The 12,470-nt window shown below is 52.0% G+C and overlaps 1 protein-coding gene across 1 annotated transcript in view; it reads left to right on the top strand.

Moving 5' to 3' along the window:
- The first annotated feature begins 463 nt into the window (after positions 1 to 463).
- The window catches only part of Wdr88 (WD repeat domain 88), a 36,431-nt gene continuing 24,424 nt past the window's right edge, over positions 464 to 12,470 (top strand). The window contains exons 1-3 of the mRNA XM_051161806.1: positions 464 to 924; positions 1,093 to 1,462; positions 7,317 to 7,427. Of these exons, the coding sequence (XP_051017763.1) occupies positions 464 to 924; positions 1,093 to 1,462; positions 7,317 to 7,427 (942 nt within the window). The remainder of the gene's footprint in view (positions 925 to 1,092; positions 1,463 to 7,316; positions 7,428 to 12,470) is intronic.

Genomic DNA, 12,470 nt, shown 5'->3' on the forward strand with positions numbered 1-12,470 from the left:
TTGTTTCGAGACAGAGTCTCTCTGTGTAGCCTTGGCTGTCCTGGACTCACTTTGTAGACCAGGCTGGCCTCGAACTCACAGAGATCCACCTGCCTCTGCCTCCCGAGTGCTGGGATTAAAGGCGTGTGCCACCGCGCCAGGCCACCAGAGATGATTTTTAGGGCTAGTGGTACTTTGTGTGGGGAGACATCTTCTAGTCCCTTACCCCGCCCCCTTTCCTCTTGGCCTCCTCTCTCTCTTTCCCTCCCTCCCTCCCTCCCTCCCTCCCTCCCTCTCTCTCTCTCTCTCTCTCTCTTTCTCTCTCTCTCTCTCTCCTTGTTATGTAGCCCAGGCTGGCCTGGAAAGGAGCAATCCTGCCGGAAGTCATGGCCTGCACGTGCATCCGAAGGATTCAGCACGGGTGTGGGGCGCGTGGTGCCACCGTTCCCCTGTGGCTGGCCTGTGGGGCAGGGCAGGCTCCAAGATGGCCTCGCCACCAGTCCCCCGGAAAGCCTCGGGGGACGCCAGGAAAGGTTCTGCGGGGTCCTGGAAGGGTTCAGGAGAAACTAGAAAGGGCTCTAGAGACAGCAGGAAAGTGTCTGATGAGACGAATGACTCAGAAGAGGTCCCGAGGGATCCTGGCCAGGCCAGGAAGCGTCCTCATGGCAGGAGGAAGAGCTCCTCACGGAAGCGGTCTGTTGGGCCCACGAAGTCGAGTTTTAGCGAGGACAGAAGGGTTTCAGCCGATACCAGGAGGGTTTCCGATGATACCAAGAGGGTTTCCGACGATACCAGGAGGGTTTCCGACGATACCAAGAGGATTTCCGCCGATACCAGGAGGGTTTCCGCCGATACCAGGAGGGTTTCCGATGATACCAAGAGGGTTTCCGCCGATACCAGGAGGGTTTCCGATGATACCAAGAGGGTTTCCGCCGATACCAGGAGGCTTTCCATACATACCAGGAAGGTTTCCGACGATACCAGGAGAGTTTCTGTCGATACCAGGAGGATTCTCGACGAAACCAGGAGGGTTTCAGCCAATACCAGGAGAGTTTCTATCGATACCAGGAGGATTTCCGACGATACCAAGAGGATTTCTGACGATACCAGGAGAGGTTCAGCCAGTACCTGGGGAGATTCAGCTGATAGCAGGAGAGGTTCAGCCAGTACCTGGGGAGATTCAGCTGATAGCAGGAGGCCTTCGGCCCATACCAAGCGGGGTTCCAGTGAGAACAGGAGGAGTTCAGAAGAGGACAGGAGCAGTTCGTCCTCCATCTTTGCCAGTGTGCGACCCAACAAGGTGCCCTGGGTTACCCTGATGAGAGCCTTGGGTCGGTTCAAGCTGTCCCTCCCAGATATCCGTCGGGACCACATGCTGACCTCCCGCGACCCCTTGGCCCTAGAGAATGAACTTCCGCCACGTGTGAAGCAGCACAAGGCAGTAGTGACGAGACTGTGGGGAAACCACCAACCTCTCTCCAAGGTCAGAGCTACCCAGCAAGGTCAGAGGACCGGGGGTGGGGGGTGGGGGGCTCCCCAGCCACCTGGGTGAGACTCTGCATCCACTCTGCATCCACCTTCCTCCCACCTGCGGGCCCTGTAGAGGGCAGAGGTGCAGCGCCCCCTGGGGGACACGCATGGTGCCTGCAGCTACCCGTGACGCCTGCCCCCTTTGGTAGCCAGTGCCTTACCCTCGACAGTCCAAACCTTTTTACATCCCAGAGTCCCCTGCGACTATGACTTCATCCTTCCTCCACCTTCCTGGAAGCGCGGAGGGAACCCTTTTGTCTCCTTTCCTCCGTCCATTCCTGCTTTGTCAACTCAGCCTCTTAGTCCTGGTATGCCCCTCCCCCATGACTCTTAGCTGTGGGAGGAACAGGGTAAGGGGTCGGGCTGTTTTCATCTCATCCCACCTATCTTTGCTTTTCAGCTTTATTGTTATAACTCCGGTATCACACAATCAACTGAGCAAGGCATACATTGGACAGTGTCTTCTTTTAGCGTTTTCACGTTGTTGAAACGTTGCAACTTTTGAACATTACAGTCACCCCCACTTTAAAAAAAAAAAGGTTACCGATTATCAGTTATTTAGTTATTTCCTGTTTTCTTACAACCCACGCTCTAACTCTGGGCAGCCACCGTTCCTGCTTTCTGATTTGTTATTTTAGACAGTAATAGAATCTAGTGATAGGCACTGTGTGTGCAGGCATCGGAGGTGGCTTCTTTCCCTTAACGTAATGCTTTCAAGGTTATCCACACTAGAGAATCTGTCAGGTCTTTAATTGCCAAATACTAGTCCCTTGTATGGCTTTGACATTATGTGTATATATATATATACACACACATCAGGGTTTTTCCAGGCAGGGTTTCTCTGTGTGGCCTTGGCTGACCTGGACTCACTTTGTAGACCAGGCTGGCCTCGAACTCACATTGATCAATCTGCCTCTGCCTCCCGAGTGCTGGTATCAAAGGTGTGCGACGCCACACCTGGCAGTTTTAACTCACATTTTGTATTTTACGTGTATGAGTGTTTGCCTGCAGATGTGTGTGTGTGCATCATGTGTGACAGAGCCTGCAGAAGCCAGAAGAGAGCGTCTGACCCCTAAAGTGGGACTTACAGATACATGGTTATGAGTTATCACATAGGTGCTGGGAATTGAACCTGAGTTCTCTGCCACCTCTCCAGTCCCCGTAGGTTCAACTTAAAAAGATTTATCTTTATGAATGTCTACATGTGTGTCTGTCGGTGTATGCCAAGTGACTACAGGTGCCTGACAAGGAGTGAAGGGGACATAAGATGTTAACTTTTATAGGGCTGGAGAGATGGCTCAGTGGTTAAGAGCGCCACTTGCCCTTCCAAAGGTCTTGAGTTCAATTCCCAGCAACCACATGGTGGCTCAAAACCATCTATAATGTGATATCGTGCCCTCTTCTGGCCGGCAGGTGTACATGCAAGCAGAGCACTGTATACATAATAATAAATAAATCTTAAGGAAAAAATACTTAAAAAATTTTTTTAAAAAGATGATGCCTTTATAAGTAGCTGTGAGCCACCCAGAGTGGGTGCTAGGAACCGAACTTTGGTCATCTGCAAGAGTAAGAAGCAATCTATTTCTTTTTCTTTTTATGTGCATTGGAGTTTTGCCTGCATGTATGTCTGTGTGAAACTGCCAGATTGCCTGGAACTGGACCACGTGCTGACCACCCGCGACCCCTTGGCCATAGGGACGGAACTTCTTGTGAGCTGTCACGTAGGCTCTGGAAAGTAACCCCACTCCTCTGGAAGAGCAGCAAGTGCTCTTAACTGCTGAGCCATCTTTCCAGCCCACACCCTCAGGAAGCACTAGTTGTTTTGCTTTTCACCCCCACCACCACCCCACCACCCCACCCCCGCCCCAAGACTGTCTCACTATGTAGCTCTGGCTGTCCTGGAACTCACTGTGTGGATGAGACTGGTTTCAAACATACACAAATCCACCTGCCTCTGCCTCCTGAGTGCTGGGATTAAAGGTGTGCGCCACCACACCCAATGCAAGAAGCAAGCACTCTGTTGCAATGTCTCTCCAGTCCCATGTTTAACTTAAAAAAAAAAAAAATATATATATATATATATATATATATATATATATATATATTATTTATTTTATGTATATGGATGCTCTGTCTGCAAGCATGCCTGCCTGCCAAAGAGGCCATCGGATCCCTATATGGTTGTGAGCCACCATGTGGTTGCTGGGAATTGAACTCAGGACCTCTGGAAGAACAGACAGCGCTCTTAACTGCTGAACCATCTTTCCAGCCCATGTTTAACTTTTTAGAGAACTGCCGAACTGTTTTTCTGGAGTGGCTCCACCTTTTTTTTTTTTTTTTTTTTTTTTTTTTTAACACTCAGCCTAGCAGTCTGTGAGGTTCTATGGGTCCACAGCCCTTCCCACACGTCCTAAGCCGTCCACACCGGTGCGTATGACACGGTATGACTCTGAGGCTCTGGTTCCTGTCTCCCTGGCGAGGAACGACGCCCTCTGTCACCATCTGGATGTCTTTGGAAGAGTCATCTACTCGGGCCCTTGGCTCACTCATCGGTAGAGTGCTTGCCTGCCTGCTGTGCACCGGCCCCGTGTCGCCATGAAGCGAGAGCAGTGAGTGGTACAGGCTAGTAATCTCAGCACCTCAGCGGCAAGAGGCAGAAAGATCAGAAGCCGTAGGTGCAGCAGATAACGCAGCGGATAAAGAAAGACCCCAGACCCAGATCCCGCACCTGTGCCCTGGCTGACACCCGCCCGCCCCTTCAGCCCCCGCCCGCACTCTATTTTGTTGTTGTTGTTGTTGTTTTGTTTTTGGAGGCAGGGTATCTCTGTGTAGCCTTGGCTGTCCTGGACTCACTTTGTAGACCAGGCGGGCCTCGAACTCACAGCGATCCGCGTGCCTCTGCCTCCCGAGTGCTGGGATTAAAGGCGTGCGCCACCACGCCCGGCCCCCGCCCCCACTCTAAATAAACGTAGTGAGAGAAGGAAATTCAAGGCTGTCCCTGGCTGCATATCCAGTCTGAGGCCAGCCTGGGCTACATGAGACAACCTCAATTTTAAAAAAGAAAAACAAAATGAGGGGAGGGCACTGTGAGGATGACTCGGTAGTTAGAGCGCTTGGAGTGCAAGCAAGGGGACTAGAGTCTGGACCCCGGGCCTCTCAAGTGAATGCTGAGTGGGCGTGGTAGCGCGCCTGCAGTCTCTTCTCTGGGAAGGAGTAGCCGGGATGTCTGGATCAGGCTGGCTAACCACACTGGCCCTGTCTGTTTGATCGGGAATCTTTGATGAAGAGACCTGGCCTCAAAGACTGAGGTAGAGCATGGGGAAAAATACCTGGTACCAGCCTTGAGTCTCCACGTACACACAGATACACACAGACACACACACACACACAGACACACACACACACACGGCATACCTCCCACGCACGTGAGTCTGCGTGCATGCTAGTGCCACACATGCAAGCAAAGAAGAAAACAGCATAACGTTTGTCTTTCCTCATTGAATTCTGAGGTTTTTCAGGCATCCTAAATACATGCCCCATAGGAGAAATGTAATTGTTTTATTTATTTATGTATGTATGTATTTGCTTTTTTAAAAATATTTTTAATTTAATTTTAATTTGTGTATGTTGGTGTGAGGGTGTAAGATCTTGGAGTTGCAGACAGTTGTGAGCTACCATGTGGTTGCTGGGAATTGAACCCTGGTCCTTGGGAAGAGCAGGCAGTGCTCTTAACCACTTAGCCATCTCTCCAGCCCTTTATCTGCTTTTTGAGGCAAGGTTTCTTTGTGTAACTTTGGCTGTCCTAGAACTCGCTCTGTAGACCAGGCTGGCCTCGAACTCACAGAGACCCACCTGCCTCTGCCTCCTGAGTGCCAGGATTAAAGGCCTGCACCACCAGCACCTGGCCTACCTGGATTTTTCTGTTTTGTTTGTTTGTTTGTCTTAAGATTTATTTGTTATTATGTATACAGTGTTCTGCCTGCATTCTGCCAACACGCCAGAAGAGGGCATGAGATCGCATTATAGATAGTTGTGAACCACCAAGTGGTTGCTGGGAATTGAACTCAGGACTCAGTGCTCTTAATCTCTGAGCCATCTCTGCAGCCCCTATTTGTTTTTGAGACAAGGTCTCTTACTAGGACCTGCGGCTCCCCAGCCCAGCAGTTTGGCTAGGCGGGGTGGCCAGCCAGCACTAGGGGTTCCCTGTCTGCCTCCTCAGTGCCGGGGATTAGTATCGGCAGACACCACTGGCTTTTTCTGTGTGCTCCATGGGTCCTCCTTATCAGCATGTGTCTCAAGGACTTTGCTGACTGAGCCAGCCTGTAGCCATCTTTGTTTTGGCATTCATATAAAGATTAGTCAACTTTCAGTGTTTCTGAGTCTCAATTATATTTAATTGAGATACATGACTAGTTTTAGCTTTTTTTGTTTGTTTGTTTGTTTTTATTTATTATGTATACAGTGTTGCATCCTCATGTACACCTGCATGCCAGAAGAGAGCACCAGAACAGATCTCGTTATAGGTAGTTGTGAGCCACCATGTGGTTGCTGGGAATTGAACTCAGGACCTCTGGAAGAGCAGCCAGTGCTCTTAACCTCTGAGCCACCTCGCCAGCCCCTAATAGTTTTAGCTTTATGTCATCACTATACCAGAAAATGTGAGCCCTCCATCGATGTCCTTTTTTTTTTTTTTTTTAATATTTTTATTTAATTTTAATTTATGTGCATTGGTGTGAGGGTGTCAGATCTTGGAGTTACAGACAGTTGTGAGCTGCCATGTAGGTGCTAGGAATTGAACCTGGGACCTTTGGAAGAGCAGACAGTACTCTTAACCACTGAGCCAACTCTTCAGCCCCATCGATGTCCTTTTAAAAGACTGTTTTGGCAATTGGGATCTTTTCCCTCATTTTATTTGTTTGTGTGCGTGTGGGTGTGTGAGTGTGCCTGTATACATGCCATGGCATGTGTCTGGAGGTCGGAGGACAATTTGTTAAGCTGGTTCTCTGTTCCTACCATGTGGGCCTGAGGGATTGAACTCAGATCACAGGGCACCTTTACCCTTTGAGCCATGCCACCTACCCACAGTTTGGGTCTCCTTGAATTTGCACAAAAGCTTTACGATCAGCTTGTCAGCTTGCCTGCCGAGATGGCTCAGTGGTTAAGAGCATGCACTGTTCTTCCGGGGGACCTGAGTTCAGTTCCCGACACCCATGTTGGGCGGCTCACAACCGCCTGTAACTCCCCAGCCAGAGCATGCAGTGTCTTCTTCTGGCCTCTTTGCACACGACACGCACACAGAAATATGAGTAAAAACTACAGCCTGGCGTGATGACACACGCCTTTAATCCCAGCACTGGGAAGGCAGAGGCAGGCGGATCGCTGTGAGTTCAAGGCCAGCCTGGTCTACAAAGTAAGTCCAGGGGCCAAGGCTACATAGAGAAACCCTGCCTCGAAAAACCAAAAGTAAGCAACATAAAAATAAAAGCACACAGAAAAAGATCAGCGTGTTGCTGTCTACAAAGACCTCCTACCACGCTGGGATCTGATGGGGTCATGCTGGATTCCAACGTATGTCATTTTGGGAAGCTCTGCTGTCTTAGCATTGTTACGTCTCCTCATTTATGGTTGTGGTGTGCCCTCCCGTTGTTTAGTTGTTTAGCTCTTCTTTGGCTCCTTTCGGCAGCGTTTCATTATTTTCAGGGTTTCTACCTGCCGTTTTTGTGGTGGGGGTGTTTCCGTGTTTATAAGCACCATCGGTGTCGCATGTTGTCCCCGTTTCAACCGGTTGTATCCATCCTTTCTTTTAGATCCCATATAAAATCCTGGTCGGGCACAACCACATGGTGAGCTCCTGCCACTTCTGTATGGATGACACGAGGCTCCTCAGCTCCTCCTACGACTGCTCGGTGAAGCTGTGGGTAGGTGGCTGGACGATAGGGCTTCCCAGGGTGCAGACATGGCCCACGCTTGGGCTCATCTGGCGGAGAACGCTCTGGCACCGCGTTCACCCGGACAGGAACCCACCCTAGGGCTGAGTCCTCTGAAGGAGCACAGCACAGGGACAGCCAGCCTGTGGCTCTGGACACAGTCGGGGCTCGGGGTGAAGACTACAAGTCCGACAGCCCCGAGGTTTGCGGGGAGGGTCCTGGTTGTTCCTGGGCTCTACTTGGGAATCACTAAACTGTACTTTATTCTCCTTAGTTAAAAACTTATTTTAGATATATTATATAATGTGTTCATGGGTATTTTTGCCTGCATACCACATGTGTGCAGTACTGACAGAGGCCAGAAGGGGGCATCAGGTTTCATCCTGGAAATGGAGGGTTGTGAGCTCCCATGTAGGTGCTGGGAATTGAGCCCAGTTCCTTTGGAAGAGCAGCCAGTGCTTTTAGCTGCTGAGTCATCTCCACAGTCCTAATTTAAAATTTTTATATCTTCGTTTTGTTTTGTTTTGTTTGTTTGTTTTTGGTTTTTTGAGACAGGGTTTCTCAGTATAGCCTTTGATGTCCTGGACTCATTCTGTAGACCAGGCTGGCCTTGAACTCACAGTGATCCACCTGCCTCTGCCTCCCGAGTGCTGGGATTACAGGTGTGCGCCACCACGCCCGGCTCTTCTTTTTGTTTTTATGAGGCAAGGTTTTGGTAATTAATCCAGGTTGGCTTTGAGCTCACAGCCCTCCTACCTCAGCCTTCCACATACAGGAACTGGGTGAACTGTGATTTCTCTGGGTCCCCTTTCCATCTGAGAAACTCAATTTTTGTATACTAATCTTGTATCCTACCATTGCCTTAAGCTGTTTTTGTCTACTCTGTTTTCATTTTATTTTTATGTGTATGTGTGTGTGTGTGTGTGTGCCATGTGCATACAGGTGCTCTTGGAGACCAAGAGGGCATTGGACCATCTGGAACTGTAGTTTAGAGGCAGTTGTGGGCCTGCCCAATGTGGGTGCTGGGAATTGAACTTGGGTCCTCTGGAAGAGCAGAAAATGCTCTTAACCACTGAGGCCTTTCTCTGGTACCCTGCTTTTTTAAATTCCCATATAACATTCTTTTTTTTTAATTTGTATGTGTTATTTATACAGTATCCTGCCTGCATATGCTCCTGCCTGCCACAAGAAGGCACCAGATCACATTATAGATGGCCGTGAGCCACCATGTGGTTGCTGGGAATTGAACTCTGGATCTTTGGAAGAGCTCTTAACCTCTTAACCTCTGAGCCATCTCTCCAGCCCCCCCCCCCTTTTTTTTAACATTTGTTTATTTATTATTATGTATACAGTGCTCTACCTGCACATACACCTGCAGGTCAGAAGAGGGCATCAGATCACGTTATAGATGGTTGTGAGCCACCATGTTGTTGCTGGGAATTGAACTCAGGACCTCCGTAAGAGCAGTCAGTATGCTTAACCTCCGAGCCATCTTTCCAGCCCACTAAAATTCTTAATGGACTTGAACACACTGTGAGTTCCTGACACTTCTGTTATATCCAGGCCGTGGGTACTCACAGAGGAGCCATGGGAGCCAGGCCTGGGACCTGCCCCAAGGGATGGAGGAGAGAGGCAGGGCTGAGGCAGAGCAGTGCCAGGAAACCAGGAACAGGGAGCGCTGTCCAGGCAAGGCCATAGAGAGGCAGTGTCCACTCTGCTCCCAGGACTTGGTGTTGGTGTCCAGCAGGCCCTCAGATCTGTATGGCAGGGATGACAGAGAAGACGAAGCAGGGGTGGAGGTTGACACTGACCACCAAGGGGCCCCCCGCGAGGATGCGCAGTCCTGGGGTTTGCTGTCTTCCGAATTGAGTTGAGGAGGGCAAAGTGGAAAACTGTCAAGACCGGTTCAGGCCCTCATCCTACAAATGGCCTAAGAGGGGGACGCCTTGTCATCTGTGAGTGCCAGGGCCCAGGCTGATCACATCAGAGGGTTTGGAACTATCCCAGGTCAGCTCAGACCCCGTATTGGGGACCCACCGGCTGTGTGACCCTGGGTGGCTTATACATCTCTCGAGAACCTCTGAACTGCCACAGCCTCAGAGGAGCAGCTGTGTGCTGGGGCTGTACCGAAGCTGCCCTCCCCCATCTCTGACCCCAGTGTCCCACCTCCCTCCCTCTGTTGCCCTCACCCACCTCTGACCCCAGTGTCCCCCATCTCCCTCCCTCTGCTGTCCTCACCCACCTCTGACCCCAGTGTCCCCACTCCCTCTGCTGCCCTCCCCCGTCTCTGACCCCAGTGTCCCCCTCCCTCCCTCTACTGCCCTCACCCACCTCTGACCCCAGTGCCCCCTCTCCCTCCTTCTGCTGTCCTCACCCACCTCTGACCCCAGTGTCCCCCCTCCCTCCCTCTGTTGCCCTCACCCACCTCTGACCCCAGTCTCCCCCCTCTCCCTCCCTCTGCTGTCCTCACCTACCTCTGACCCCAGTGTCCCCCCTCCCTCTGCTGCCCTCCCCGTCTCTGACCCTAGTGTCCCCCTCCCTCCCTCTACTGCCCTCACCCACCTCTGACACCAGTGCTCCCCCTCCCTCCCTCTGCTGTCCTCACCCACCTCTGACCCCAGTGTCCCCCCTCCCTCCCTCTGCTGCCCTCACCCACTTCTGACCCCAGTGTCCCCCCTCCCTCCCTCTGCTGCCCTCACCCACCTCTGACCCCAGTCTCCCTCCTCTCCCTCCCTCTGCTGCCCTCACCCACCTCTGACCCAGTGTCCCCCCTCCCTTTCTCTGTTGCCCTCACCCACCTCTGACCCCAGTGCCCCCCCTCCCTCCCTCTGCTGTCCTCACCCACCTCTGACCTCATCGTCCCCCCTCCCTCCCTCTGCTGCCCTCACCCACCTCTGACCCCAGTGTCCCTCCCTCTCCCTCCTTCTGCTGTCCTCACCTACCTCTGACCCCAGTGTCCCCCCTCTCCCTCCCTCTGCTGCCCTCACCCACCTGACCCCAGTGTCCCCCCTCCCTCCCTCTGCTGCCATCACCCACCTCTGACCCCAGTGTCCCCCCTCCCTCCTTCTGATGCCCTCCCCCGTCTCTGACCCCAGTGTCCCCCTTCCCTCCCTCTGCTGCCCTCACCCACCTCTGACCCCAGTGCCCCCTCTCCCTCCCTCTGCTGTCCTCACCCACCTCTGACCCCAGTGTCCCCCCTCCCTCCCTCTGCTGTCCTCACCTACTTCTGACCCCAGTGTCCCCCCTCCCTCCCTCTGCTGCCCTCACCCACCTCTGACCCCAGTGTCCCCCCTCTCCCTCCCTCCGCTGTCCTCACCTACCTCTGACTCCAGTGTCCCCCCTCCGCTGTCCTCACCTACCTCTGACCCCAGTGTCCCCCCTCCCTCCCTCTGCTGTCCTCACCTACCTCTGACCCCAGTGTCCCCCCTCCCTCCCTCTGCTGCCCTCACCCACCTCTGACCCCAGTGTCCCCCCTCCCTCCCTCTGTTGCCCTCACCCACCTCTGACCCCAGTGCCCCCTCTCCCTCCCTCTGCTGTCCTCACTCACCTCTGACCCCAGTGTCCCCCCTCCCTCCCTCTGCTGCCCTCACCCACCTCTGACTCCAGTGTTCCCCCTTTCCCTCCCTCTGCTGCCCTCACCCACCTCTGACCCCAGTGTCCCCCCTCCCTCCCTCTGCTGCCCTCACCCACCTCTGACCTCAGTGTCCCCCCTCCCTCCCTCTGCTGCCCTCACCCACCTCTGACCCCAGTGTCCTCCCCCCCACCCCCCTTCCCTGCTCCCTCCCTCTGTTGCCCTGTGGACATCCTTGCTCTCAGAGCCCAGGATCTCACCGCTGGGGAAATTTATCGCTTTCTCTGGGACCCATAAAGCCTTTCCTTTCTTTCTTTCTTTCTTTCTTTCTTTCTTCTTTCTCTTCTTCTTCTTCTTCTTTGTTGTTGTTGTTTTGTTTTGTTTTTTTGAGACAGAGTTTCTCTGTGTAGCCTTGGCTGTCCTGGACTTACTTTGTAGAACAGGCTGGCCTCGAATTCACAGCGATCCACCAGCCTCTGCCTCCTGAGTGCTGGGATTAAAGGCGTGCACCCCCAGGCCTGGCTTGCCTTTTCTTTCTTTAAAAAAATAAAATAAAATAATAATTGGGGCTGGAGAGATGGCTCAGCAATTAAGAGCTCTGCTTGCTCTTCCAAGGGGCCCGAATTCAATTCCCAGCAACAACGAGGTGGCTTACGACATCTGAAATGAGATCTGGTGCCCTCTTCTGGCGTGCAGGTGTACATGCAGACGGAACACTTTATACTTAAATCTTTTTAAACTTTTTTTAAAAAAACAATCGATTTTTGTTTTATTACACTGGCATTTTGATTGCATGTACGTCTGTGCGAGGACTTTGGATCCTCCTGGAACAGGAACTACAGACAGTTGTGAGCTGCCATGAGTGCTGGCGATTGAACCCAGGTACTCGGAAAGAGCAGCCAGTGCTCTTATCCACTGAGCCATCTTTCCAGGCCCCCTAAAGCCTTTTCTAACCCACAGCGGTTCCGAAGCAAGGGGACAGGTAACGGTCCCTGTGTGCATTTTGCTGTGCAGTCTTCAGGTTTTTTTCTGTTGACCCAACAGAAGGGTTCATGCACGTTTGGGCTGAAAGGCTTGGTCTCCATCAATGGGTGTCTGCTTGTTTCTTTTGTTCCTTTCTTCTTGTTCTGTTTTGCTTGTTTTGTTGCCCTCACACACGTGTACTGAGCATGTAAAGAATTGAGAGCACACAGAAATACCGAAAAGGTACCCGTCATAAATCTCATCGCTACCCATTGCCACACCCCCTCGGTTTTCCTGACAATTAGTGCTCTCCCTCCTTCCAGACCCGACTAGAGCTCCGCTGGGGTCAGGGACAGAGCACTCGTCTAATATGCACAAGGCCCTTATAGGTTCCATACTCAACACGAAAATAAAATTAAAAACTTCCCAGAAAATTACCTGATCAGTCTTTTGCCCCTCAAACTCTCACGTCACAGGTGGTGGAATTTCCAAGGGCCAAG

This window comes from Acomys russatus, chromosome 19 (assembly GCF_903995435.1).
Source record: "Acomys russatus chromosome 19, mAcoRus1.1, whole genome shotgun sequence".
Lineage (NCBI taxonomy): Eukaryota > Metazoa > Chordata > Mammalia > Rodentia > Muridae > Acomys > Acomys russatus.